Genomic DNA, 27,771 nt, shown 5'->3' on the forward strand with positions numbered 1-27,771 from the left:
TCTAACAGGTCCCACTGAAAGTTCCTTGCAAGGAACCTGCCGAAGGGAATTGCTCCGAAAGAAGCTACCATCTTTTCCAGGATTCGCGTGCAATGATGCACCGACACCTGTTTTGGTTGCAGGAGGTCTCTGACCAGAGATGACAACTCCTTGGCCTTCTCCTCCGGGAGAAACACCTTCTACTGTTCTGTGTCCAGAAACATGCCCAATATCAGCAGACACGTCGTAGTAACCAGCTGCGACTTTGGGATATTCAGAATCCAGCCGTGCTGTTGTAGCACTTCCTGAGATAGTGCTACTCCGATCAACGACTGCTCCTTGGACCTCGCCTTTATAAGGAGATCGTCCAAGTACGGGATAATTATAACTCCCTTCTTTCGAAGGAGTATCATCATTTTGGCCATTACCTTGGAACACACCCTCGGTGCCGTGGACAGACCAAACGGCAACGTCTGGAATTGGTAATGGCAGTTCTGTACCACAACCTTGAGGTACTCCTGGTGAGGTGGGTAAATGGGGACATGTAGGTAAGCATCCATGATGTCCAGTGACACCATAATATCCCCCTCTTCCAGGCTTGCAATAACCGCCCTGAGCGATTCTATTTTGAACTTGAACTTCCTTATATAAGTGTTCAAGGATTTCAAATTTAGAATGGGTCTCACCGAACCGTCTGGTTTCGGTAACACAAACATTGTGGAATAGTAACCTCGTCCCTGTTGAAGGAGAGGAACTTTGATTATCACCTGCTGGAGGTACAGCTTGTGAATTGCCGCCAGTACTACCTCCCTTTCCTTGGGAGTAGCAGGCAAGGCTGATTTGAGGTAACGGCGAGGGGGAGACGTCTCGAACTTCACTTGTATCCCTGAGATACCTGTAGAACCCAGAGATCCACCCGTGAGCGAACCCACTGGTCGCTGAAGTTCCGGAGACGGGCCCCTACCGCACCTGGCTCCACCTGTGGAGCCCCAGCGTCATGCGGTGGACTTAGTGGAAGCAGGGGAGGATATTTGTTCCTGGGAACTGGCTGTCTGGTGCAGCTTTTTCCCTCTACCCCTGCCTCTGGGCAGAAAGGACGTGCCTCTGACCCGCTTGCCTATCTGAGGCCGAAAGGACTGTACTTGATAATACGGTGCTTTCTTAGGCTGTGAGGGGACCTGAGGTAAAAAGGTCGACTTCCCAGCTGTTGCTGTGGACACGAGGTCCGAGAGACCGTCCCCAAACAATTCCTCACCCTTATAAGGCAAAACTTCCATGTGCCTTTTAGAATCAGCATCACCTGTCCACTGCCGAGTCCATAATACTCTTCTGGCAGAAATGGATATTGCATTAATTCTAGATGCCAGCCGGCAAATGTCCCTCTGTGCATCTCTCATATATAAGACTACGTCTTTAATATACTCTATAGTTAGCAAAATAGTGTCCCTGTTAAGGGAATCAATGTTATCTGATAGGGAATCAGACCATGCTGCTGCAGCACTACACATCCATGCTGAAGCAATAGCAGGTCTCAGTATAGTACCTGAGTGTGTATACACAGACTTCAGGATAGCCTCCTGCTTTCTATCTGCAGGCTCCTTTAAGGCGGCCGTATCCTGAGACGGCAGTGCCACCTTTTTTGATAAGCGTGTGAGCGCTTTGTCCACCTTAGGGGATGTCTCCCAGCGTAACCTATCCGTTGGCGGGAAAGGGTACGCCATTAGTAACCGCTTAGAAATTACTAGTTTCTTATCTGGGGAACCCCACGCTTCTTCACACAATTCGTTTAACTCATCAGATGGGGGAAAAGTCACTGGCTGCTTTTTCTCCCCAAACATAATACCCTTTTTTGTGGTAACCGGGTTAATGTCAGAAATGTGCAACACATTTTTCATTGCCGTAATCATACATCGGATGGCCCTAGTGGATTGTATATTTGACTCATCCTCGTCGACACTGGAGTCAGACTCCGTGTCGACATCTGTGTCAGCCATCTGAGGTAGCGGGCGTTTTTGAGCCCCTGACGGCCTCTGAGATGCCTGGGCAGGCGCGGGCTGAGATGCCGGCTGTCCCAAAGCTGCGTCATCGAACCTTTTATGTAAGGAGTTGACACTGTCGGTTAATACCTTTCACATATCCATCCACTCAGGTGTCGACCCCGCAGGGGGTGACATCACACTTATCGGCACCTGATCCGCCTCCACATAAGCCACCTCATCAAACATGTCGACACAGCCGAACCGACACACCGCGCACACACAGGGAATGCTCTGACTGAGGACAGGACCCCACAAAGTCCTTTGGGGAGACAGAGAGAGAGTATGCCAGCACACACCACAGCGCTATATAAACAGGGATTTACACTAACACAAAGTGATTTTTCCCTATAGCTGCTTTACATGTACAGTTTGCGCCTAAATTTAGTGCCCCCCCTCTATTTTTTCTTTGAGCCTGGAAACTGCAGGGGAGAGCCTGGGGAGCTGTCTTCCAGTGGAGCTGTGAAGAGAAAATGGCGCCAGTGTGCTGAGGGAGATAGCCCCGCCCCCTTCACGGCGGACTTCTCCCGCTCTTATATTAATATTATGGCAGGGGATTTTTGCACATATATAGTTTTTTAGACTATATTATGTGCTGTTTGCCAATGTAAGGTACTCTAATTGCAGCCCAGGGCGCCCCCCCCCCCCAGCGCCCTGCACCCATCAGTGACCGGAGTATGTGGTGTGCATAGGGAGCAATGGCGCACAGCTGCAGTGCTGTGCGCTACCTTAATGAAGACCGGAGTCTTCAGCCGCCGATATCCAGGATGTTCTTCTTGCTTCTGGCTCTGCAAGGGGGACGGCAGCACGGCTCCGGGACCGGACGACCGAGGCTGGGCCTGTGTTCGATCCCTCTGGAGCTAATGGTGTCAAGTAGCCTAGAAGCCCAAGCTAGCTGCAAGCAGGTAGGTTCGCTTCTCTCCCCTAAGTCCCTCGTAGCAGTGAGTCTGTTGCCAGCAGATCTCACTGAAAATAAAAAACCTAACAAATACTTTCTTTACTAGAAGCTCAGGAGAGCCCCTAGTGTGCAACCAGCTCGAGCCGGGCACAGATTCTAACTGAGGTCTGGAGGAGGGGCATAGAGGGAGGAGCCAGTGCACACCAGATAGTACCTAATCTTTCTTTTAGAGTGCCCAGTCTCCTGCGGAGCCCGTCTATTTCCCATGGTCCTTACGGAGTACCCAGCATCCACTAGGACGTCAGAGAAAAGAGGTGTTCGCTGGTAAACCTCCAGGGCGCTTGAGCTGCAGAGCATCAGCGTTCTCCTCACTGCACGATTAATGTGTTTCACCTATACAAGGCTTCCTCAGGATGGCGAGTGTATTCTCCTCCTGTTCCTTTTAAGCCCCCCGCCGGTCTCCGATTTGATGGCGTCACTTCAGCCTTCTCTTTGGTGGGTACCGGCTGACTTCAGTATGTATTTTCCGCCCTTACTTGTGGGTGCGATGCCACATCCGCACTTGTTGTAGTTGGCCTTGGTGCGTTACTTTTGCCTTTCAGCACATCACTTCCGCCGTTCTTCAAGTCAATTTCACCCTTACTGTTTTCTCCTCTCTGCCTTTTATGCTGTCCATGTTTTTCGGCTGCGGTGTATCACTTCCATCTTTACTGTGGGCGATTACTCTAAGTGCAGTTTCCCTTTTTAGGCACTGTAATATTGGAACATTGGGTTGCAAAATTTGAAAAGTAGTTGAAATAATGGATAAATGAATAAATGGAATGTTCTAATGTTACATTCATATTGGTGATTATCTGTTAGTCTGATGGTTTCATCAATAGGAATTATATACAAGATAAAAATATACAAGATAAAAATCTGACATTATTAGTGGTTGGTGAGAGAAATTTAGCAAACAAATAAAATAATAATAAAATGTATTAATAATAAAAATACTGTAGACATAAACATGACAGGAGAAAGAGACAAGACACCATAGTTTGCATTTATAATGACTATGGAAAATATTTCTAATATATCTTAGTGGGAATGAGTATCATGTTTTAAGAAATGGTAGCAATTTAAAATCGATGTTAAGAGTGCAGTGTGCTTAGGTCGGAAATTATTTTAGTTTCTTCTTTGAGTAGGTGATCATTTAGATGTCCTTCTCTCCAGGGAAGTTTCAGTTGTTTCAAACATACGAATAGTAATTTTGACGGATCGCTGTTGTGCATTTCTCTGAAGTGCCTTGGTACCCTATGATTTTCTTTTCCTTTTTTTTATATTATGTAGGTGTTTATTAATTTGTATATGTAGTTTGTGTATGGGTTTGCCAATGTATTGGTAGCAGCATGGACACCATAAAAGGTAAATGATTCCTTTGGAATGGCATGTTTTCTTTGTGATCTATAATATAATTGATTTTATTGGTTTTGTGGTTTCTGTAATAGTCTTCTAGCAGGCACTACACGACCGTAGAAGCCTGGTATTTTATCTTTTAACCATGTTCCATTTTCTTCATTTTTTCTTCAGATTACTTTTTACCAGACTTTTCCTAATTGTTGGAGCATTTATGTAAACAATCCTTGGGATCTTTGGTAGAATAAATGTAATTTCTTTATCCGCCATAAGGATGTGCCAATGTTTTTTCAAAGATTTTCTATAAGTTTGTTTTGTCCAGAGCAGCCTGTCAGAAAAATGAGGTCCACATCTTTTTTTGTTATTTCTCTGTTTTGAAGAAGGGTCTGTCTATGTTTTGTCATTTTTCTTTTTCTTCCTGTAGTTTCTGTTCATAATGTTTATCTTCAAATTGATCTATAAGGATCTTTGACTGTTTTTCCTAGTCCCCTTCTGATGCATCTTAGTTGGCCCTTGGGATATTAGCTATAGATTTCTGATGATGGTTGCTTTTGGTGTCCAGTTAACTTTTGCATTCTACTTTTTTGTTTCAATTTTATTGTTTCATATAAATATAGTTCAAGAAAGTTGATTGTGGATTTGCTAATTTTGCTTGTAAATTCAAGGTTGTCAGAATGCTCATTGATATACAGTATAAATTCTTCCAGCTTTCTCTTTTCTCCATCCCATATTATTATAACATCATCAATATAGCGGGCCCAGACTATTAGATTTTTTTGGTATTCATTAGCAGTCCATATCTTCTTTTTCTCCCACTGGAGAGGAACAGGTTAGCTTAGGATGTTCCATTTTTCTGGATGAAGAATTGCTCTCCAAAGCAAAAGTAATTGTGTGTTAGAATGAACTGTTTTCTTTCCAATATGTATTTGTTTTGTTGCATGTCTAAATCTAACTCTTCCTCTCGGATTTTCCTGATGTTTCTGCTTCCCTTTTCATGATGTACAGTATACACGGGAGTTTATATTGCATGTGGCCATAAGATATGTATCTTTCCACTCTATATTTTGTAGAAGATTTAGAAAATGTCTGGTGTCTTTCAAATGGCCCTGTTGTCGTATAACCATGGATTGCAAAAATCGATCATTGTAAATTGAGAGATTTGAGGTTAGCAATTCAATTACAGTCACTATCGGCCTTCCTGGGGGATCGACATGGTCTTTGTGAATCTTCGGCAAATGGTACAATACTGGTATCTTTGGGCATCTAGGATATATATACTGTATATATATATATATATTTTTTTTTTCATTAAGATTTCTGTCTCCACTAATTCCTTCAGAATTTTTATCAATTCTTTCATATAGGTTTCAGTTGGCTCCTCTTTCAGTGTTTGGTGAGTGTCTTTATCTTGTAGTAAATTTTCTGCTCTTTGATGTATGCTTTTAAGTTCATGATGACAATGCTCCTCCTTTGTTAGTTGGTTTTATTATGATCCTATTGTTTTTCCCCAGATCTTTTCTTTTTTTTGCTTTGGTTAGATTCCATATCTGTTTCTTTTGAAAGTTGTCTGGCATGTTGGATATATCATCCCCAACTGACTTTTGAAATGTTTTGAGCAGATGTCCCTTTAGATGTTGGAGGTAGTATGTTGATTTTTCTTTTTGACCTATATATCTGAAATTATCTTTCCTAGATGTCTCTTTTAATATTCTATTTTCTTGTCTTCTGAAAAACTTCTTTAGGGAGATTTTTTGCAAGTCTATAAAGGTATTGAATCTGTTGATTTTATTGGTGGGGCAAATTATAGCCCTTTCTTTAGAACATTAATTTCAGGAATACTGTGTGGGTGATTGATTAGGTTGAATATACTCTTCTCATCTCTTTCTTGGCTGCACTTTTTCCTTTCTGTCTCCTTTTGTTCTGACCTTAATTATTCCTCACTTTCCACACTTGTACTAGAGAAGTTTATTTCCCTTCTTCCTATTCTTTTTATGCCTTGTGCATTTTGAGTGTGTTTTTGAGTGGTTCCTAATGTCGATATCTTGTTTTTGTGAAACAGGTCTAAAAAAGCATCAAGATATTCCTCTCCGTCCTCAATTTCATCACATGTATTATTGATTTGTTCTTATATTCTCTGCATCAAAGTCCTTGCAGAGGTATTTAGTTTTTCTTGGTGGTCATCCCTTCCTATTTGTATTTTTTATTATTATTATTATTATTATTATTGTATTTGTTTGCTATATTTCTCTCACTCAGTAGTCTTAATGTCCTAAAATTCTTATTTTGTATATTTTTATCCTGTATATAATCCCTATTAATGAAACTGTCAGACTAACAGAAGACCAACAATACGACTGTAAATAAAACATTCCATTTATTCATTTATCCATTATATAAACTACTATTAAAATTTTGCACCCTGACGTTCTAACATTTATTACAGTGCACAAAAAGGGAAACTGCACTCAGAGGAATCACTCACAGTGAAGGCAGAAGTGATACACTGCAGTTGAAAAACATGGACAGCATGAAAGGTGGAAAGGAGAACACAGTAATGGCAGAAGTGATGCATTGAAGTGCAGAAGTGATATGCCGAAAGGCGAAAATGATGCACCGAAGCCAACTGCAACAAGGGTGGCATTGTGCCTGCAAGTAAGTATGGAAATGACATACTTAAGCCAGTCAGTACCCACCAAAGAGAGGTTGGAAGTGATACCATCAAAATGGAGACTTGCGGTAAGCATAAAAGGAACAGGAGAATATACTTGTCATCCTGAGGAAGCCTTGTATAGGTGAAACACATTAATTGCGCAGTGAGGAGAATGTTGATGCTCTGCAGCTCATGCGCCCTGGAGGTTTGCCAGCAAACATCTCTTGCTCCAATTACTCTTGGAATATCATCCAAATCTGGACCTCTTATGGTGGTGAGAAATATACTACCAAGAAAATACAAATAAGAACATTGTACTATTCACAAACTTTGTGACCATCACACTGGATTGTGAAGAATTCGTCACTGTTTTGGGACACTGATTATAAGGTGCTTTTGAACTAAAACAGGGTAATTTGGTTTAGTGTGTATCCCCCCACCTAACGCACTACCACAGAAGGGATTTCAATTTTAGTTACATGTTAGGTTATGTCCATTTATGTTTGTGACCTACTATACCAGCATTAGTGAGATATATATGCACTATTTTAAATATGCTTTTATAAATGGATGATGTAATACCATATACATACTTTTTTATTGCATAAAAAGTTCAATTTATTAGAAAGGCCATAAGTGAGTGCTAGAAATTCCATTTATACCTTTTCTTCTGAGGTTATCAGAGAGTTAGAAATTATGGTGTAAGTATGAAATCCAGCATTTGTGGGCTACACACTAAAGAAGACAGTGTGTACCCTGCTTGTTAAAAAATATATATAGTTGACCCCATTCAGTTGCATCATGGTTTTTCCTGGTACAAAATTGCTTCTGTTTTTGGTAAAAACAGGAGCAATTTTGTACCAGGACATACAGTACCATGATGCAACTGCAAATGCATTGTGGCAAAGTCAGTGATACCCCTTTCAGACATCCTTCAAATTCCCGGTTTTTTGCACGTGAACATGTATCAACCTGGGATTTTGGCATGTCTGAAAGGCCCCAATCCTGCAGTTGACCTGAGTTTTTCCCGGGACTTAAGCCCCGGGTTGTCTACCCGGGACTTAAGTCCCGGGGAGACAACCTGGTTTAGGTCTGAAAGGTGCAAACCGGGAATTTGCTCCTGGCTCACACCCAAATGCCTTTGATTGGTGCTGGACCAACTAGATGGGGCAGGGCTGCCTGGAGGGGGCTGCAGTGAATGAGGGGGGGGTGTTCCGGCTGCTGTAGTCTGCTGCAGTCAGTAGTAGAAGCAGCCGGCACAGCCTAAAAACAGAGAGGCAGCCTGTTGTGGTGAGTGTGTGTGTTTGTGTGTGTGTGTGTGTGTGTGTGTGTGTGTGTGTGTGTGTGTGTGTGTGTGTGTATGTATGTATGTATGTATGTATATGTATGAATTTGGCATGTGTGTATATTATATGTATGTGTGTGTTTGAGTGTGACGTGTATATTTAAGACGTGTATGTGAAAGACATGTACGAGTGTGACGTGTGTGTGTGTGTGTGTGTGTGTGTGTGGTTGAGACATGAGAGTAGCCTGGTCTGCCCTGGCTGCCAGGGCTAACCAGGCTTATATCTGAAAGGGGTCAACCCAGGAGTTTCCCAGGTCTCAGGTTTAGTGTGAATGGGGGTCCCAGTAAGAACCCGGGATTTTTCAGAAATGAAAAACCTGGGACTGAGCAGGGAAATTCCCAGGTTGTATGTCTGAAAGGGGTATCATTTACGTTGTGCATTTAGTTGTTCACTCTCAGAGCTGTGGTACTGTGGCAGGCATCAGAGTGTAGCTACAATGATCAAGAACATACAATATGAGGATAGATCAAAGGCGATAACAATAAAGTAAATATACATCACTTGTATGATAGGAAGTCCTTTTCAAAAAGCCATTCTCTTTGATCGTCTCACAAATTCCAGATAATGTACATATGGAAAAGAAACAAATACACAAACATGGGTGGTATTGCTTGACACAAATTGATGAAAACCCGTGAGTATCCAGGAAATGGAACCCTATTGTGCCAAACCGATACTTGATAGAGGACGAGAATAGTAACTCGCCACCACTCCACAGTATACGTGGACATACCGAAACTCACATATAAAGGAGCAAGACCAGGTTTATAAAGGTTTCTTTGACACTGCACCCTGCGTGATGTAATAGCAGAAAGAGAACTGCTCTGGATAGCGTATCCCACTCACTTCTAGAGAGAACTGATCCCATGTATCAAGGTTTCTTTAAGCCAGGATCAAACACAACATCAAAAAGTCCAACAAATTTATTCGCTCATATGCGTACAAAATCCATAAAAAAGCAGTCTGGCACTTTTCTATAAAAATTCCACTCTCCAGTGTGTTTATTAACATGCAGGTCAGATGAAAAAAGAGACAAAAACTGGTGCAATCCGGACTTACACCAGTACTGTGGCATGTTGAACATACTTCTGAAATGGTATCCCATGAAAAGGACAGAGTGTCAAAAATAAAGATAAAAATAAAATAAAAACTCACTGTCTGGTAGCACCAACGGCGTTTCGACCAACTTGGGTCTTTTTCAAGGTGTATATACAGTGTCAAAGATACCTTTATACACCTGGTCTTGCTCCTTTATATGTGAGTTTTGGTACGTCCATGTATACTGTGGAGTGGTGGCGAGTTACTATTCTCATCGTCTATCAAGTATCGGTTTGGCACAATAGGGTTCCATTTCCTGGATACTCACGGGTTTTTATCGATTTGTGTCAAGCAATACCACCCATGCTTGTGTATTTGTTTCTTTTCCATATGTACATTATCTGGAATTTGTGAGACGATCAAAGAGAATGGCTTTTTGAAAAGGACTTCCTATCATACAAGTGACGTATATTTACTTTATTGTTATCGCCTTTGATTTATCCTAATATTGTATGTTCTAGACTATTGCTTGTGATCTGTTATTTTGGGCGGATCTAGAGAGGATTTAGATTGGGCTGACAACTTTTGCGCCAGAATACACACTACTGTTGTTTTTATATTGTAGCTGCAATGAGGCTATGCTCCATGTATAGATTGTACCATACCTCTCTGTCTGTGGACATTAACTGTAATGAAGTAACTGAACTTACTAATGCAAATGTTTATAGATTATGTAAATGTTTATAAGGATAAATTGATTTCCCATAGAATTCTACAATCACTAAAGCTTTAATGAAAGATGTTCTGCAACTTTTTGTAATTTAAATACTGTATTAGAGACACAAAACAATTCAAGTTAATAAACATTTAGGTGGAATAGAGGTTATACTGTATAGCTCATGGCCCAAACTTGTTTTAAAATATAGGAATGATATAACTTGAATGGTGATCCTGAGTTATACTTGATCCTTTATCAAATGTGAGAGCACATTACACATTAATTTATCATTAATCTTGCATTCAGGTTCTTTTTCCCCCATCCATTGATTACTTGTGAGTTCACGGATGAAGTTGATATGTCACGCTTTACTGATTATTTTACTGTAGAATATCTATTACAATTATTTTTTTTTTCATTGGAATAACCCTTTTGGGTCAGATTTAGAGTTGGATATCTGCTTTGTTTAATTGTGCATGTATATAGTAGAGATGAGCGGGTTCGGTTCCTCGGAATCCGAACCCGCCCGAACTTCAGTTTTTTTTACACGGGGCCGAGCGACTCGGATCTTCCCGCCTTGCTCGGTTAACCCGAGCGCGCCCGAACGTCATCATCCCGCTGTCGGATTCTCGCGAGGCTCGGATTCTATCGCGACACTCGGATTCTATATAAGGAGCCGCGCGTCGCCGCCATTTTCACACGTGCATTGAGATTCATAGGGAGAGGACGTGGCTGGCGTCCTCTCCGTTTATAGAGAGTGAGACTACTAGAGTAGAGAGAGACACAGTATTATTTACTTTAGTAATTTTGGGGAGCATTAGGAGGAGTACTACTACTTGCTGAAGTGATAGATAGATAGTGTGACTGTATAATGTATATCTGACTTGTGGGGGAGACACTGACAGTGGGGAGCAGTTAGAGTCTGAGAGCAGGACTCAGGAGTACATATAACGTACAGTGCACACTTTTGCTGCCAGAGTGCCACACTGCCATTGTGACCACACTGACCACCAGTATAATATATATTGTGATTGTCTGCTTAGGAGTACTACTTGCAAGTTGCTGATAGTGTGACCAGTGACCTGACCACCAGTTTAATTAATCACCACCAGTTTAATATATATATATATATATATATATATATAATTGTATATAATATATATATAATTGTATATGTATACCACCTACCCGTGTTTTTTTTTTCTCTTTCTTCTTGATACATACTACTACAGTAGCTTACTGTAGCAGTCTGCGGTGCTGCTGAGCTGACAGTGTCCAGCAGGTCCGTCATCAGTCATTACATAATAAATATATATACCTGTCCGGCTGCAGTACTAGTGATATTATATATATATATATATATATATATATATATATATAATTTCATCTCATTATCATCCAGTCTATATTAGCAGCAGACACAGTACGGTAGTCCACGGCTGTAGCTACCTCTGTGTCGGCAGTCGCTGGTCCATCCATAATTGTATACCACCTACCCGTGTTTTTTTTTCTTTTCTTTCTTCTTGATACATACTACTATAGTAGCTTACTGTAGCAGTCTGCGGTGCTGCTGAGCTGACAGTGTCCAGCAGGTCCGTCATCAGTCATTACATAATAAATATATATACCTGTCCGGCTGCAGTACTAGTGATATTATATATATATATATATATATATATATTAATTTCATCTCATTATCATCCAGTCTATATTAGCAGCAGACACAGTACGGTAGTCCATGGATGTAGCTACCTCTGTGTCGGCAGTCGCTGGTCCATCCATAATTGTATACCACCTACCCGTGGTTTTTTTTTTCTTTCTTCTTGATACATACTACTATAGTAGCTTACTGTAGCAGTCTGCGGTGCTGCTGAGCTGACAGTGTCCAGCAGGTCCGTCATCAGTCATTACATAATAAATATATATACCTGTCCGGCTGCAGTACTAGTGATATTATATATATATATATATATATATATATATATATATTAATTTCATCTCATTATCATCCAGTCTATATTAGCAGCAGACACAGTACGGTAGTCCACGGCTGTAGCTACCTCTGTGTCGGCAGTCGCTGGTCCATCCATAATTGTATACCACCTACCCGTGGTTTTTTATTTTTTTCTTTCTTCTTGATACATACTACTATAGTAGCTTACTGTAGCAGTCTGCGGTGCTGCTGAGCTGACAGTGTCCAGCAGGTCCGTCATCAGTCATTACATAATAAATATATATACCTGTCCGGCTGCAGTACTATTGATATATATATATATATATATATATATATATATATATATATATATTAATTTCATCTCATTATCATCCAGTCTATATTAGCAGCAGACACAGTATGGTAGTCCACGGCTGTAGCTACCTCTGTGTCGGCAGTCGCTGGTCCATCCATAATTGTATACCACCTACCCGTGGTTTTTTTTTTCTTTCTTCTTGATACATACTACTATAGTAGCTTACTGTAGCAGTCTGCGGTGCTGCTGAGCTGACGTCCAGCAGGTCCGTCATCAGTCATTACATAATAAATATATATACCTGTCCGGCTGCAGTACTAGTGATATTATATATATATATATAAATTTCATCTCATTATCATCCAGTCTATATTAGCAGCAGACACAGTACGGTAGTCCACGGCTGTAGCTACCTCTGTGTCGGCAGTCGCTCGTCCATCCATAAGTATACTAGTATCCATCCATCTCCATTGTTTACCTGAGGTGCCTTTTAGTTGTGCCTATTAAAATATGGAGAACAAAAATGTTGAGGTTCCAAAATTAGGGAAAGATCAAGATCCACTTCCACCTCGTGCTGAAGCTGCTGCCACTAGTCATGGCCAAGACGATGAAATGCCAGCAACGTCGTCTGCCAAGGCCGATGCCCAATGTCATAGTACAGAGCATGTAAAATCCAAAACACCAAATATCAGTAAAAAAAGGACTCCAAAATCTAAAATAAAATTGTCGGAGGAGAAGCGTAAACTTGCCAATATGCCATTTACCACACGGAGTGGCAAGGAACGGCTGAGGCCCTGGCCTATGTTCATGGCTAGTGGTTCAGCTTCACATGAGGATGGAAGCACTCAGCCTCTCGCTAGAAAAATGAAAAGACTCAAGCTGGCAAAAGCACCGCAAAGAACTGTGCGTTCTTCCAAATCCCAAATCCACAAGGAGAGTCCAATTGTGTCGGTTGCGATGCCTGACCTTCCCAACACTGGACGTGAAGAGCATGCGCCTTCCACCATTTGCACGCCCCCTGCAAGTGCTGGAAGGAGCACCCGCAGTCCAGTTCCTGATAGTCAGATTGAAGATGTCAGTGTTGAAGTACACCAGGATGAGGAGGATATGGGTGTTGCTGGCGCTGGGGAGGAAATTGACAAGGAGGATTCTGATGGTGAGGTGGTTTGTTTAAGTCAGGCACCCGGGGAGACACCTGTTGTCCGTGGGAGGAATAGGGCCGTTGACATGCCTGGTGAAAATACCAAAAAAATCAGCTCTTTGGTGTGGAAGTATTTCACCAGAAATGCGGACAACATTTGTCAAGCCGTGTGTTGCCTTTGTCAAGCTGTAATAAGTAGGGGTAAGGACGTTAACCACCTCGGAACATCCTCCCTTATACGTCACCTGCAGCGCATTCATAATAAGTCAGTGACAAGTTCAAAAACTTTGGGCGACAGCGGAAGCAGTCCACTGACCAGTAAATCCCTTCCTCTTGTAACCAAGCTCACGCAAACCACCCCACCAACTCCCTCAGTGTCAATTTCCTCCTTCCCCAGGAATGCCAATAGTCCTGCAGGCCATGTCACTGGCAATTCTGACGAGTCCTCTCCTGCCTGGGATTCCTCCGATGCATCCTTGCGTGTAACGCCTACTGCTGCTGGCGCTGCTGTTGTTGCTGCTGGGAGTCGATGGTCATCCCAGAGGGGAAGTCGTAAGCCCACTTTTACTACTTCCACCAAGCAATTGACTGTCCAACAGTCCTTTGCGAGGAAGATGAAATATCACAGCAGTCATCCTGTTGCAAAGCGGATAACTGAGGCCTTGACAACTATGTTGGTGTTAGACGTGCGTCCGGTATCCGCCGTTAGTTCACAGGGAACTAGACAATTTCTTGAGGTAGTGTGCCCCCGTTACCAAATACCATCTAGGTTCCACTTCTCTAGGCAGGCGATACCGAGAATGTACACGGACGTCAGAAAAAGACTCACCAGTGTCCTAAAAAATGCAGTTGTACCCAATGTCCACTTAACCACGGACATGTGGACAAGTGGAGCAGGGCAGGGTCAGGACTATATGACTGTGACAGCCCACTGGGTAGATGTATGGACTCCCGCCGCAAGAACAGCAGCGGCGGCACCAGTAGCAGCATCTCGCAAACGCCAACTCTTTCCTAGGCAGGCTACGCTTTGTATCACCGGTTTCCAGAATACGCACACAGCTGAAAACCTCTTACGGCAACTGAGTAAGATCATCGCGGAATGGCTTACCCCAATTGGACTCTCCTGTGGATTTGTGGCATCGGACAACGCCAGCAATATTGTGTGTGCATTAAATATGGGCAAATTCCAGCACGTCCCATGTTTTGCACATACCTTGAATTTGGTGGCGCAGAATTTTTTAAAAAACGAGAGGGGCGTGCAAGAGATGCTGTCGGTGGCCAGAAGAATTGCGGGACACTTTCGGCGTACAGGCACCACGTACAGAAGACTGGAGCACCACCAAAAACGCCTGAACCTGCCCTGCCATCATCTGAAGCAAGAAGTGGTAACGAGGTGGAATTCAACCCTCTATATGCTTCAGAGGTTGGAGGAGCAGCAAAAGGCCATTCAAGCCTATACAATTGAGCACGATATAGGAGGTGGAATGTACCTGTCTCAAGCGCAGTGGAGAATGATTTCAACGTTGTGCAAGGTTCTGCAACCTTTTGAACTTGCCACACGTGAAGTCAGTTCAGACACTGCCAGCCTGAGTCAGGTCATTCCCCTCATCAGGCTTTTGCAGAAGAAGCTGGAGGCATTGAAGGAGGAGCTAAAAGGGAGCGATTCCGCTAGGCATGTGGGACTTGTGGATGGAGCCCTTAATTTGCTTAACAAGGATTCACGGGTGGTCAATCTGTTGAAATCAGAGCACTACATTTTGGCCACCGTGCTCGATCCTAGATTTAAAACCTACCTTGGATCTCTCTTTCCGGCAGACACAAGTCTGCTGGGGTTCAAAGACCTGCTGGTGACAAAATTGTCAAGTCAAGCGGAACGCGACCTGTCAACATCTCCTCCTTCACATTCTCCCGCAACTGGGGGTGCGAGGAAAAGGCTCAGAATTCCGAGCCCACCCGCTGGCGGTGATGCAGGGCAGTCTGGAGCGACTGCTGATGCTGACATCTGGTCCGGACTGAAGGACCTGACAACGATTACGGACATGTCGTCTACTGTCACTGCATATGATTCTCTCCCCATTGAAAGAATGGTGGAGGATTATATGAGTGACCGCATCCAAGTAGGCACGTCAGACAGTCCGTACTTATACTGGCAGGAAAAAGAGGCAATTTGGAGGCCCTTGCACAAAGAAGATGATGTTCATTAAAATGAATTATAATCAATTCCTCCGTGGAGACATTGACCAGCAGCAATTGCCTCCACAAAGTACACAGGGAGCTGAGATGGTGGATTCCAGTGGGGACGAATTGATAATCTGTGAGGAGCGGGATGTACACGGTGATATATCGGAGGATGATGATGAGGTGGACATCTTGCCTCTGTAGAGCCAGTTTGTGCAAGGAGAGATTAATTGCTTCTTTTTCGGTGGGGGTCCAAACCAACCCGTCATTTCAGTCACAGTCGTGTGGCAGACCCTGTCACTGAAATGATGGGTTGGTTAAAGTGTGCATGTCCTGTTTATACAACATAAGGGTGGGTGGGAGGGCCGAAGGACAATTCCATCTTGCACCTCTTTTTTCTTTCATTTTTATTTGCGTCATGTGCTGTTTGGGGAGTGTTTTTTGGAAGGGCCATCCTGCGTGACACTGCAGTGCCACTCCTAGATGGGCCAGGTGTTTGTGTCGGCCACTAGGGTCGCTTATCTTACTCACACAGCTACCTCATTGCGCCTCTGTTTTTCTTCTTTGCGTCATGTGCTGTTTGGGGAGTGTTTTTTGGAAGGGCCATCCTGCGTGACACTGCAGTGCCACTCCTAGATGGGCCCGGTGTTTGTGTCGGCCACTAGGGTCGCTTATCTTACTCACACAGCTACCTCATTGCGCCTCTTTTTTTCTTTGCGTCATGTGCTGTTTGGGGAGTGTTTTTTGGAAGGGCCATCCTGCGTGACACTGCATTGCCACTCCTAGATGGGCCCGGTGTTTGTGTCGGCCACTAGGGTCGCTTAGCTTAGTCATCCAGCGACCTTGATGCAAATTTTAGGACTAAAAATAATATTGTGAGGTGTGAGGTATTCAGAATAGACTGAAAATGAGTGGAAATTATGGTTTTTGAGGTTAATAATACTTTGGGATCAAAATGACCCCCAAATTCTATGATTTAAGCTGTTTTTTAGTGTTTTTTGAAAAAAACACCCGAATCCAAAACACACCCGAATCCGACAAAAAAAATTCGGTGAGGTTTTGCCAAAACGCGGTCGAACCCAAAACACGGCCGCGGAACCGAACCCAAAACCAAAACACAAAACCCGAAAAATTTCAAGTGCACATCTCTAGTATATAGGGCCGACACGATTTGGTAAGCAATGCAGGAAGGCTTCTGGCTGGAGAGGCGCTTTCCCCACTCTGTCAGCAGCTGGCTATCCATTGTTAGCTGCACTGCCATTGCTGTCATACTATATGACTTGCAGGCTGAGGCAGCGCAGCAACATCATTGATCCCCCTAGGTCATCTCCCCTGATCTGTGCTCCCTGGCCACCAGCCTTCTCTCCTCCACTAATTTTTTAGTGAATCTGATCTTCGCCTTCTTATATGCAATGTTATATCATAATTTTTTAGGATTCAGGAGACTCTCATTTTGTTTGGTTTGTTTTTTGTTTTTTACATTTATAATACATACTCTAACTATATGTTAATCACATTAATTGAATCTTGTTTGTTAACAGCACAGAGATGCAAAAATGTCATCATTAACTATCATAATGGATAATAGACAATTTTGCACATAATGCATTATGGGGGTTATTCAGGTTTGTAGAGCAAATAAAATAGCACACTAATGGACAAAACCATGTTGCACTGCAGGTGGGGCAGATGTAACATGTACAGAGAAAGTTAGATTTGGGTGGGTTATATTGTTTCTGTGCATGGTAAATATCGGCTGCTTTATTTTTATAGTGCAATTTATAGTTTGAACACACCCCTCCAAAATGTAAATTCCTTTTGCACATGTTACATTTGTCCCACCTGAAGTGCTAAATAGATTTGCACATTAGTCTGCTTTTTTGGTTTGCTATCAAGCCTGAATAAGGCCCTATGATTGTAAATATGTAAAGTTTACACACTCTTCCTGTGTAGTTGACATATAGAAATTAGTGATGTGCACCGGACATTTTTCGGGTTTTGTGTTTTGGTTTTGGATTCGGTTCCGCGGCCGTGTTTTGGCAAAACCTCACCGAAAATTTTTTGTCGGATTCGGGTGTGTTTTGGATTCGGGTGTTTTTTTCAAAAAACCCTAAAAAACAGCTTAAATCATAGAATTTGGGGGTCATTTTGATCCCATAGTATTATTAACCACAATAACCATAATTTCCACTCATTTCCAGTCTATTCTGAACACCTCACACCTCACAATATTATTTTTAGTCCTAAAATTTGCACCAAGGTCGCTGGATGGCTAAGCTAAGCGACACAAGTGGCCGTCACAAACACCTGGCCCATCTAGGAGTGGCACTGCAGTGTCAGGCAGGATGGCACTTCAAAAAAATAGTCCCCAAACAGCACATGATGCAAAGAAAAAAAGAGGCGCACCAAGGTCGCTGTGTGACTAAGCTAAGTGACACAAGTGGCTGACACGAACACCTGGCCCATCTAGGAGTGGCACTGCAGTGTCAGGCAGGATGGCACTTCAAAAAAATAGTCCCCAAACAGCACATGATGCAAAGAAAAAAAAAGAGTCGCACCAAGGTCGCTGTGTGACTAAGCTAAGCGACACAAGTGGCCGACACGAACACCTGGCCCATCTAGGAGTGGCACTGCAGTGTCAGACAGGATGGCACTTCAAAAAAATTGTCCCCAAACAGCACATGATGCAAAGAAAAAAAGAGGCGCACCAAGGTCGCTCTGTGACTAAGATAAGCGACACAAGTGGCCGACACAAACACCTGGCCCATCTAGGAGTGGCACTGCAGTGTCAGACAGGATGGCACTTCAAAAAAATAGTCCCCAAACAGCACATGATGCAAAGAAAAAAAGAGGCGCACCAAGGTCGCTGTGTGACTAAGCTAAGCGACACAAGTGGATGACACGAACACCTGGCCCATCTAGGAGTGGCACTGCAGTGTTAGACAGGATGGCACTTCAAAAAAATTGTCCCCAAACAGCACATGATGCAAAGAAAAAAAGAGGCGCACCAAGGTCGCTGTGTGACTAAGCTAGTATACTTGACGACACAGAGGTAGGTAGAGCAGTGGCCTACTGTACCGTACTGCTATATATTATATACTGGTGGTCAGCAAACTGTGCAAAACTGAAATGCACCACAGGTATGGATGGATAGTATACTTGACGACACAGAGGTAGGTAGAGCAGTGGCCTACTGTACCGTACTGCTATATATTATATACTGGTGGTCAGCAAACTGTGCAAAACTGAAATGCACCACAGGTATGGATGGATAGTATACTTGACAACACAGAGGTAGGTAGAGCAGTGGCCTACTGTACCGTACTGCTATATATTATATACTGGTGGTCAGCAAACTGTGCAAAACTGAAATGCGCCACAGGTATGGATGGAAAGTATACTTGACGACACAGAGGTAGGTAGAGCAGTGGCCTACTGTACCGTACTGCTATATATTATATACTGGTGGTCAGCAAACTGTGCAAAACTGAAATGCACCACAGGTATGGATGGATAGTATACTTGACAACACAGATGTAGGTAGAGCAGTGGCCTTCTGTACCGTACTCCTACTGTATATATTATATACTGGTGGTCAGCAAAATTATGCACTGTACTCCTACTATATACTACAATGCAGCACAGATATGGAGCGCTTTTCAGGCAGAGAACGTATAATACTGGTGGTCACTGGTCAGCAAAACTCTGCACTGTACTCCTCCTATATAATACTGCTGGTCCCCAGTCCCCACAAAGCAGTGTGAGCACAGATATATGCAGCACACTGAGCACAGATATGGAGCGTTTTTCAGGCAGACAACGTATACTGGTGGTCACTGGTCAGCAAAACTCTGCACTGTACTCCTCCTATATAATACTGCTGGTCCCCAGTCCCCACAATAAAGCAGTGTGAGCACAGATATATGCAGCACACTGAGCACAGATATGGAGCGTTTTTCAGGCAGACAACGTATACTGGTGGTGGTCACTGGTCAGCAAAACTCTGCACTGTACTCCTCCTATATAATACTGCTGCTCCCCAGTCCCCACAATAAAGCAGTGTGAGCACAGATATATGCAGCACACTGAGCACAGATATGGAGCGTTTTTCAGGCAGACAACGTATACTGGTGGTCACTGGTCAGCAAAACTCTGCACTGTACTCCTCCTATATAATACTGCTGGTCCCCAGTCCCCACAATAAAGCAGTGTGAGCACAGATATATGCAGCACACTGAGCACAGATATGGAGCATTTTTCAGGCAGACAACGAATACTGGTGGTCACTGGTCAGCAAAACTCTGCACTGTACTCCTCCTATATAATACTGCTGGTCCCCAGTCCCCACAATAAAGCAGTGTGAGCACAGATATATGCAGCACACTGTTCACAGATATGGAGCGTTTTCAGGCAGACAACGTATACTGGTGGTCACTGGTCAGCAAAACTCTGCACTGTACTCCTCCTATATAATACTGCTGGTCCCCAGTCCCCACAATAAAGCAGTGTGAGCACAGATATATGCAGCACACTGAGCACAGATATGGAGCGTTTTTCAGGCAGACAACGTATACTGGTGGTCACTGGTCAGCAAAACTCTGCACTGTACTCCTCCTATATAATACTGCTGGTCCCCAGAATAAAGATATTTGCACTGCAGCCCCCTGAAACAAAGTGAGAGGACGCCAGCCACGTCCTCTCACTATCATTTCCAATGCACGAGTGAAAAATGGCGGCGACGAGCGGCTCCTTATATAGAATCCGAATCTCGCGAGAATCCGACAGCGGGATGATGACGTTCGGGCGCGCTCTGGTTAACCGAGCCATACAGGAGAATCCGAGTATGCCTCGGACCCGTGTAAAAAGGGTGAAGTTCGGGGGTGTTCGGATTCCGAGGAACCGAACCCGCTCATCACTAATCAAAATACGGTAGCATTGTTCATCCAGAAGTTGTCTTCACACTATATAGTCTCACTTTTCCTAATGGTGTATGATGCAAACTACCACAAGTGTTTAATGTATTTTTATTTTCCTAGCTCCCCCTATGAGCTACTGTTAACAGGTGCATAAGGTTGCTGTTTGCATTGGTGTGGGGTTTGGATAAAACCTTTATGGGCTGCCCTCTCCCCAAGTCTCCAGAGACTCTCTGCTTTTGGGGGGCAACTAAGAATCTATTTCCCAGGACGAAGCCTTTATCAAACCTGTGGTTAAAGGGGTGACCCCGAGTCTTGTGGCGAGGGAAGCCATAAGTAATTTCTGTCTGTCCAGCCAGTACCCTTTCTGTCACCCTTGTTGTCTTTCATAGTACTGTATTATTATGTATTAAGTAATTATGTATTACTTTCCAGTACTGTATTATCGACCAAATATATAAAAATGTGTCACCAATGTTTTCATGAACTTTTAACAAACCTTTTTTTGTCTTTATAGGGAATAACCTCAAATATTTCCTTGTAACTTGTTCGGACATGCTGAACTTTTTCATGTTCATATTGTTGCAGGAAATCTTGCACCTGAAAAGAATGTTTTTTTAGTTGTTTTTTTTTCCCCAAAATATGTGAATCTTGTTTAGGAAAGTTTCTATTAATTTGCACATTTCATTATACTTTGGAGTATTAAACTTACCAAAAAAAACAAAGAACAATATGGTTTAGAAAAGCAACACATACATCTAAAGTCCAAAATGATTAATTATTCAATTAAAAAAATATATAAATTGCAAAATATTTGCTAATTCAATGAAATAGCTTTTACATTATACAGTATATTGAAGAGCACATATTAGCGCGGATGGGTACCAAGGGGGTTTGGTTTGAGTATAAAGTATCTGGGTAAGGAGTACTGTATGCAGGAGAAGTATAACCATAGCCCCCACAATGCTGCCACAATGCCCCCTCTCTTTGTGGCATATTATAAATCTTCATGACGGGGCTTAGTTAACTCTCTAGCAGCCATGCCCCCAGTACAAAGACTAGCTCAATGTCTCAGCTACCATGTGAACTCCACAAAAATTCTGGATACAGAAAGGCTGTATATTTTTTTAGATATATAATGAGTTTTCCCTTAATCAACTCAAACCACATCATGAATGAAGAAAGACAAAATTAGGTCTTTAATAAAGTAAAGGTAGACACAAAATATAAAACACACATTTTACAACGTTATGATAGAAACATGAAAATAATTAAAAAGTGTTAATTATGTGCCCATCCTTCTTGCGATTTCAGTATTTGCTGTCAAATGGCTGCTACGGTCATCTCCTAAACAAGTAGTAGGAAAATTAGCAATATGTATTATTATCAATAGGGTAGTTTACTTATTTCATCCTATAAAGAGACTTGGATGTAGAATGGTGCATAAAAAAACAGAATAGAATTGAGGAAACAGTAAAGGAAATGTGGACTCTGGGACGTATACTCTACTTATTAAAACACAAGGCATGCCTTTAATTTATATAGATATAATGGACTGCCCTGCCTTCGTTATATTCAGGACTTTTATGCTGAATACAGAGACTGCTGGTACATTTTGCACAGTGGTAGCATGATGCCTGTATGCACAGACCAGTGGTATAATGCAAATATATAATTCAAGTTTAAATATAGTTCCAGTTTCCAATTTATAGTAGCCTCATTCTGAAAAGAAACTCAAGACTAAGTGGACTTCAACAATGAGGTTCATTGATACATTTTATCATTGATAATACAATACATTTAATTTTGAACCAAAGTAATGTCTAGACGCAAATAACCAGTCTTTTTCACAATCTACAGTAACCAATCTAATCAATTAGAACAAATCTCTCTGGATTAATTAGTTAAAGACAGGCCTCCAGGACTGCTAATCATGTCTGGACTCCATAAGGACCAGTTTAGTGTTGTTTAACATGATTTGTTTTATTCATTTGATTTACTTATTAGTACAAGAAATAAGAAAGAAAACAATCCCACAATCTGGTATTGAAGTGGTGGACAAGGAATGAGGAGTAACGCAAAAGAGACAGATACAACAGCATCTGTTTCCCACTTGGAATTAGCCCCCATAGTGTTTTTAAACGAGCATATGAAAACATAAAAAAATTTAAAATCTAAAATCAAGACTGTCACAGTTTTGGGTGAGGCAGGACCCTTAAGATGAACTGATGATGAGTACTGAAACCTATGAGGCTTAAAAGGACTTCTGCGCAAAGACCAAAGTAGACCAACAAGTGGGGATGACTCTGGACCACAATTGATATTAAAATATGTTATTGGAACCCACTAGCCAATGAGACTAACTCAATCCCAGGCCTAAATCCCAAAAATGAGAAGCTGGAACCTGCTTCCAGGAACTCAATGAACTGAGAAATAAATTTTCAATGCACAGGCACCTCTAATAAAGTAAATTAGAGATAATTACCATACCAATTGTCAAATACAGAATTGTTTATTAAATTGGTGGTGGTGCTTCCACAGAGTAAACAATAACTTGAAAAAAGAAGAAGGGAGATGCTCAAAGGGGGCAAACAACAGAACTCTACAGGTGGTCAAGCACTCATCTTTTAGAGATAGGAGTATGATAAAACTTAACTTTTAATAATATTGATCTTAAAATTCCCTAAAATAGGGTGTATGACATAACAAAAGGTGAAATATAGACAAATGACATGAACAAATATATACACATAAAGGAACATGAAAAAAATAAAAAAAAAGTGATCAGGTCCTGACTTTGTACAATCGCCTACAATCCAAGTGGTTTTGGAGAGAATAATAAAAAAAAATAGCATAGACAGGACTACTGAGGTACGTTCGGAATTCTGCTTCCCCTATTTGCCTAGGCATTGAATGAGGGGTGAGAGATCCCTACTAGTACCAGTCCTTAGAAAATGTAGTTAGTGTAAGAAAAAGGGGGACGTTTCCTTTCTGCTTTTGGCCAATAATTATAATAATCAGTGCAGCCAATGAGAGAATTACTAAGTCACCCCTCATTTCCTACTGAAATTAGAATAATGGCAAAGCAGTCAGATAAACAGATTCTGGATAATCTCAAAATGTGTGTAGCTTTCTTTCATATATTTTTATAATGATCATATATACCTTTCTTCTGGACCATAAACTTAATAATTCTAATCAGGTGTTTTCATTAAGAAATAAACTTCCAATTAGATAAACATAACAGAAGATTTTGTAAATGTCCCAAAATGTCACGCAGCTTTACTACCAGTTGTAAGCATGTAACAACTAGACATTCAAGGAGTCATACAGAGTTTGCTAATAATAATAAGCTTGCTATTTGTATCAAAGTATTCCCAGAGTAAAATATCAAATAAACTTCAGGAATTACAGGTACAATGGAGTTTCACAAGTTATTTGGACACCACAGTGTACTGTGCAATCTTCATGTCAGCTATAAATATATAATACCCAAACAATTTAGGGAACAAGCAACACCAATTCCTTTTGTAAACATAGATCAATTCCGTCTGATATATTAGTAGGTATCCTGACCCAGAAGGAGTCAAACCGCTATTGTCAATGGATCTCGCTAGTAGTAAATATTGAAGATCAGTTTAAATTAACGGCAACATCGCCAAGGAGCATACTGGACCTGAATGCTGGGGTAGTCCGCTATGCGTAAGTCACGGACATACCCATTCCTGGACGTACGTTTTGCCGAGTGACAGCCATGTGCATTTTTTTTTTTCTGCATATGCATCTAAGTTGCACTGTGCATGCACCCCCATTTTGTTTGCATAGAGATGAGGTTGTGAATTTAGATGCACGTATAGAGAAGTATGCTGAAAATGTATTAGGCAGTGACTGGAAAGTGGCTATTCGATGTATGGATATGGTCCATCTTATGGGTGTGTGGTTGTGTGCACAAAACGTACTAGCTCACATTGGAGGCCATATTCAGATGGACAATTTGCACCTAGCATAGGGCCAATGACAGTTCTGATGGTGCAACCGATGGTGCCCATTTCAGTGTTGCTTCTTTATAGACTGACACCACAACAGCCCTAGAGGATCATGAGTAGAACTGCTCCCTAACATAGAGGTAGATATATCATGGGGTTCTGACAGATCAATAAGCATCCCATGGAGAAATCACAGATTCTTTTAGAGGCACCCCGATAATATCTCAATATCACTCTATGGTGTGTGTGTGTGTGTGTGTGTGTGTGTGTGTGTATATATTAATATATATAGAGAGAGAGAGAGAGAGAGATAAAATATGGACCCAGCAGCACTCTGAGACTTTACAAGATGTCAATATATTAAAGAATAAAATAGTGTGTCCAATGTTTCGGGCATCACACGCCCCTTTGTCGAGGTGAACAGAACCTGTATTATATGTGATCTTTGATGCTGGGTGATGGATGCTGTGCTGGGAGAGGGGAACTCAGTCAGAAGTGGAACTAGCAGTGGCGGTAGGAGACACCAGCCAAAATCTTGCCTAGGGCATCACATTAGTTAGGGCCAGATCTGGTTCTGTGCCTTCACATTTCAGAAGATCTTTAGTCAGGGATTACAGTTCACAAACAGTCAGATTGTGTCTTCTCTATGTATGGAAATATATTGCACACCCCTCATATATGTCATTTCTGCAACTTATAGAAATGAACGTCATATATTATTATTCAGCTATTCTGTAATAAGAACCAAAAGCAATTTATACTCTTTCAACATTCAAAGAAAGACTGTGTATTTTGTTTCCCAATCCTGTCGACAATTGCAAGTGAACGATAATACGTAGCAGAGAATAAAGCTTCTCATTAATATCAGGAAGTCAGAGAGGAATGGATATAAATTGCACTTAATCTCTGGAGGATCATTTTGTATCTCAGAATAATAAAGGTGCATAAGGAACTCTGTTCAAAAATATTAAAATGTATTTAAAATAAAGTAAAGTATAATTGATTTTATTTGGTCATAAGTATTATTTTAGGATAAAGAAAGTTCCAGTATTATTGCTGTTCATTTTTCATCAATTGAAATACTGTACATGTGTCAAGTTAGAAAATACATAAAAATACTTTGTGCTAAGATATCTGTGATTACTGCTGGATCATTAAGTCAATTTAATTTATTAAAGAATTTCCAAAAGCAGAAAATCAGTAGTGACAAACCAAAACAGACATAAATTACAGCCTGTCATTATCAGGGAAAATAGGATAGATAGATAGATAGATAGATAGATAGATAGATAGATAGATAGATAGATAGATAGATAGATAGATAGATAGAAGATCATATGATATAATAATAATAATACTGGCCAACAATATACAGATGGAGCCATGCTCATCTTTGCTGCAGTGTAGCATGTTGCAAGACGGCTTTCTGCATATCTTGCAACATGTTGCACTGCAGAAAAGATGAACATGGCTCCATCTGTAATATTTAAAAAATCTAATGACACTATTCAATTAAACAGCAAAGAGCTACAATGACAACAGCTCAACTATACCCCTTTCACATCGCAATGGCAGGTAGCACACAGCAATTGTACACGAGTACTTCCCAGGTGCCACCTGCCATGAAAAAATTCTATTAATATAAAATCAGGCACTTATGCAGAGCTGGTTCTTTAAGCAGCTGCTTCTCAGGAGATAATCGGTCTCCTGAACACAAAGTACCAATAGAGAATAAAACAGATAAACAGCGCTAAAAGAGAGGTGCTGGAAAAATACTAATACATATTTAATAATACTGTAACATACATCTAAAATAAGACATGTGCATTAACATACTCATTAAAATGATCTAAATTTCTGATAGAGCCTAAATGCCAGTCTCTGGTCAATGACCAGTCATTCATTAGGTCACTAATATGCTTACTATACTCTAGTGTGTCTTCCCTTATACTGGTGGACTTGAGTGCCCTAATGAATGACTGATCATTGACCAGAGATTGGCATTTAGGCTCTATCAGAAATTTAGATCATTTTAATGAGTATGTCAATGCACATGTCTTATTTTAGATGTATGTTACAGTATTATTAAATACGTATTAATTTTTCCAGCACCAGTCTTTTAGCACTGTTTATCGGTTTATTCTCTGTTGCCACATGCCATGAGACCCCTTTCAGACTGGCAACCCAGCATAATGCCGGTCGGGTTGCCATAGGGGGCGGGGCAGAGGCAGTGCGATGTCATCTATTCACCGCCTCCTCCATAGTGTGAAAGGGTACCAGATCACTTCGACCCTACTGTATATACAGAAAATGCTATTAACTCTTTTTCATTAAATCTGAACACCAACTGAACAAAACAGAAAAGAGATGAAGGTAGGCATAAATTGGCATATGGCATACATGATAAATATATGTCAATTCTTTAGAAGCCAATCTGACATTGAATTTTGCTCCGGACTTCTTGCGTCTCCCTGCCAACAGTTATGATTATGTGACACATTTCTATATGTAACCGGGATCTCTGCATTTCTTCTTGCTTTTACTGGTCCTTTATAGTGTGCAGGGAGGAATTTTGTGATTCTTAGCAGATTTATTTGCTTGTGAATTTGGCTAGTCAGATCTAAAGCCAGGGATGGACTGGACTATAGTTGTACAGAGGAAACCCTCACTGTCTGAGGGCACACCCTCTCCTCTATGGATCAGGTTTTAGACTGTACACTTGAATTAAACATTATACATGTTATACTGCACAGAATTATGGTGTATTTACTACAGTGCATTGCTGTTATTAAGCTGCTACATTACCATGCATGCACTAACATTATTTACTATAATTTTTTATAAAGTGGCCCAAATCATACAATCTCTAATAGCTAGCTAAGCCACTTTGGCGGATGGTCCCACGCCTAAGCATGAGTCCCCATCATTTAAATCCCACCGGTGGGCCCTTCATGCCCCAGTCCGACACTGTCTACAGTACTTTCCTGTACAGGCTATCATTTGGGTAATGACTGGGACTGACTTGTGTATAGTATTAATTTTGTAGCCATGTATTGACATAATTAATTACGTATAATAAATATAAATAAAGTAAAAGTTTTAGTAAAATTCATAGTACTAGAGCCACAATTATGATAAATTAATAAGAGATTACAAATATTTAATAAATATATGAAAGTGTAAAATGTATATAATTTAATGATATATATATATATATATATATATATACATATTATATATA

General features: G+C 41.4%; 1 protein-coding gene across 1 annotated transcript in view; it reads right to left on the reverse strand.

Annotated features, from left to right (window-relative positions):
* LOC134945093 (putative methyltransferase DDB_G0268948) overlaps positions 1-27,771 on the reverse strand; it is a 182,106-nt gene that overhangs the window by 30,292 nt on the left and 124,043 nt on the right. The window contains exon 5 of the mRNA XM_063934151.1: positions 21,044-21,144. Within this exon, the coding sequence (XP_063790221.1) occupies positions 21,044-21,144 (101 nt within the window). The remainder of the gene's footprint in view (positions 1-21,043; positions 21,145-27,771) is intronic.

This window comes from Pseudophryne corroboree, chromosome 7, assembly GCF_028390025.1.
Source record: "Pseudophryne corroboree isolate aPseCor3 chromosome 7, aPseCor3.hap2, whole genome shotgun sequence".
Taxonomy (NCBI): domain Eukaryota; kingdom Metazoa; phylum Chordata; class Amphibia; order Anura; family Myobatrachidae; genus Pseudophryne; species Pseudophryne corroboree.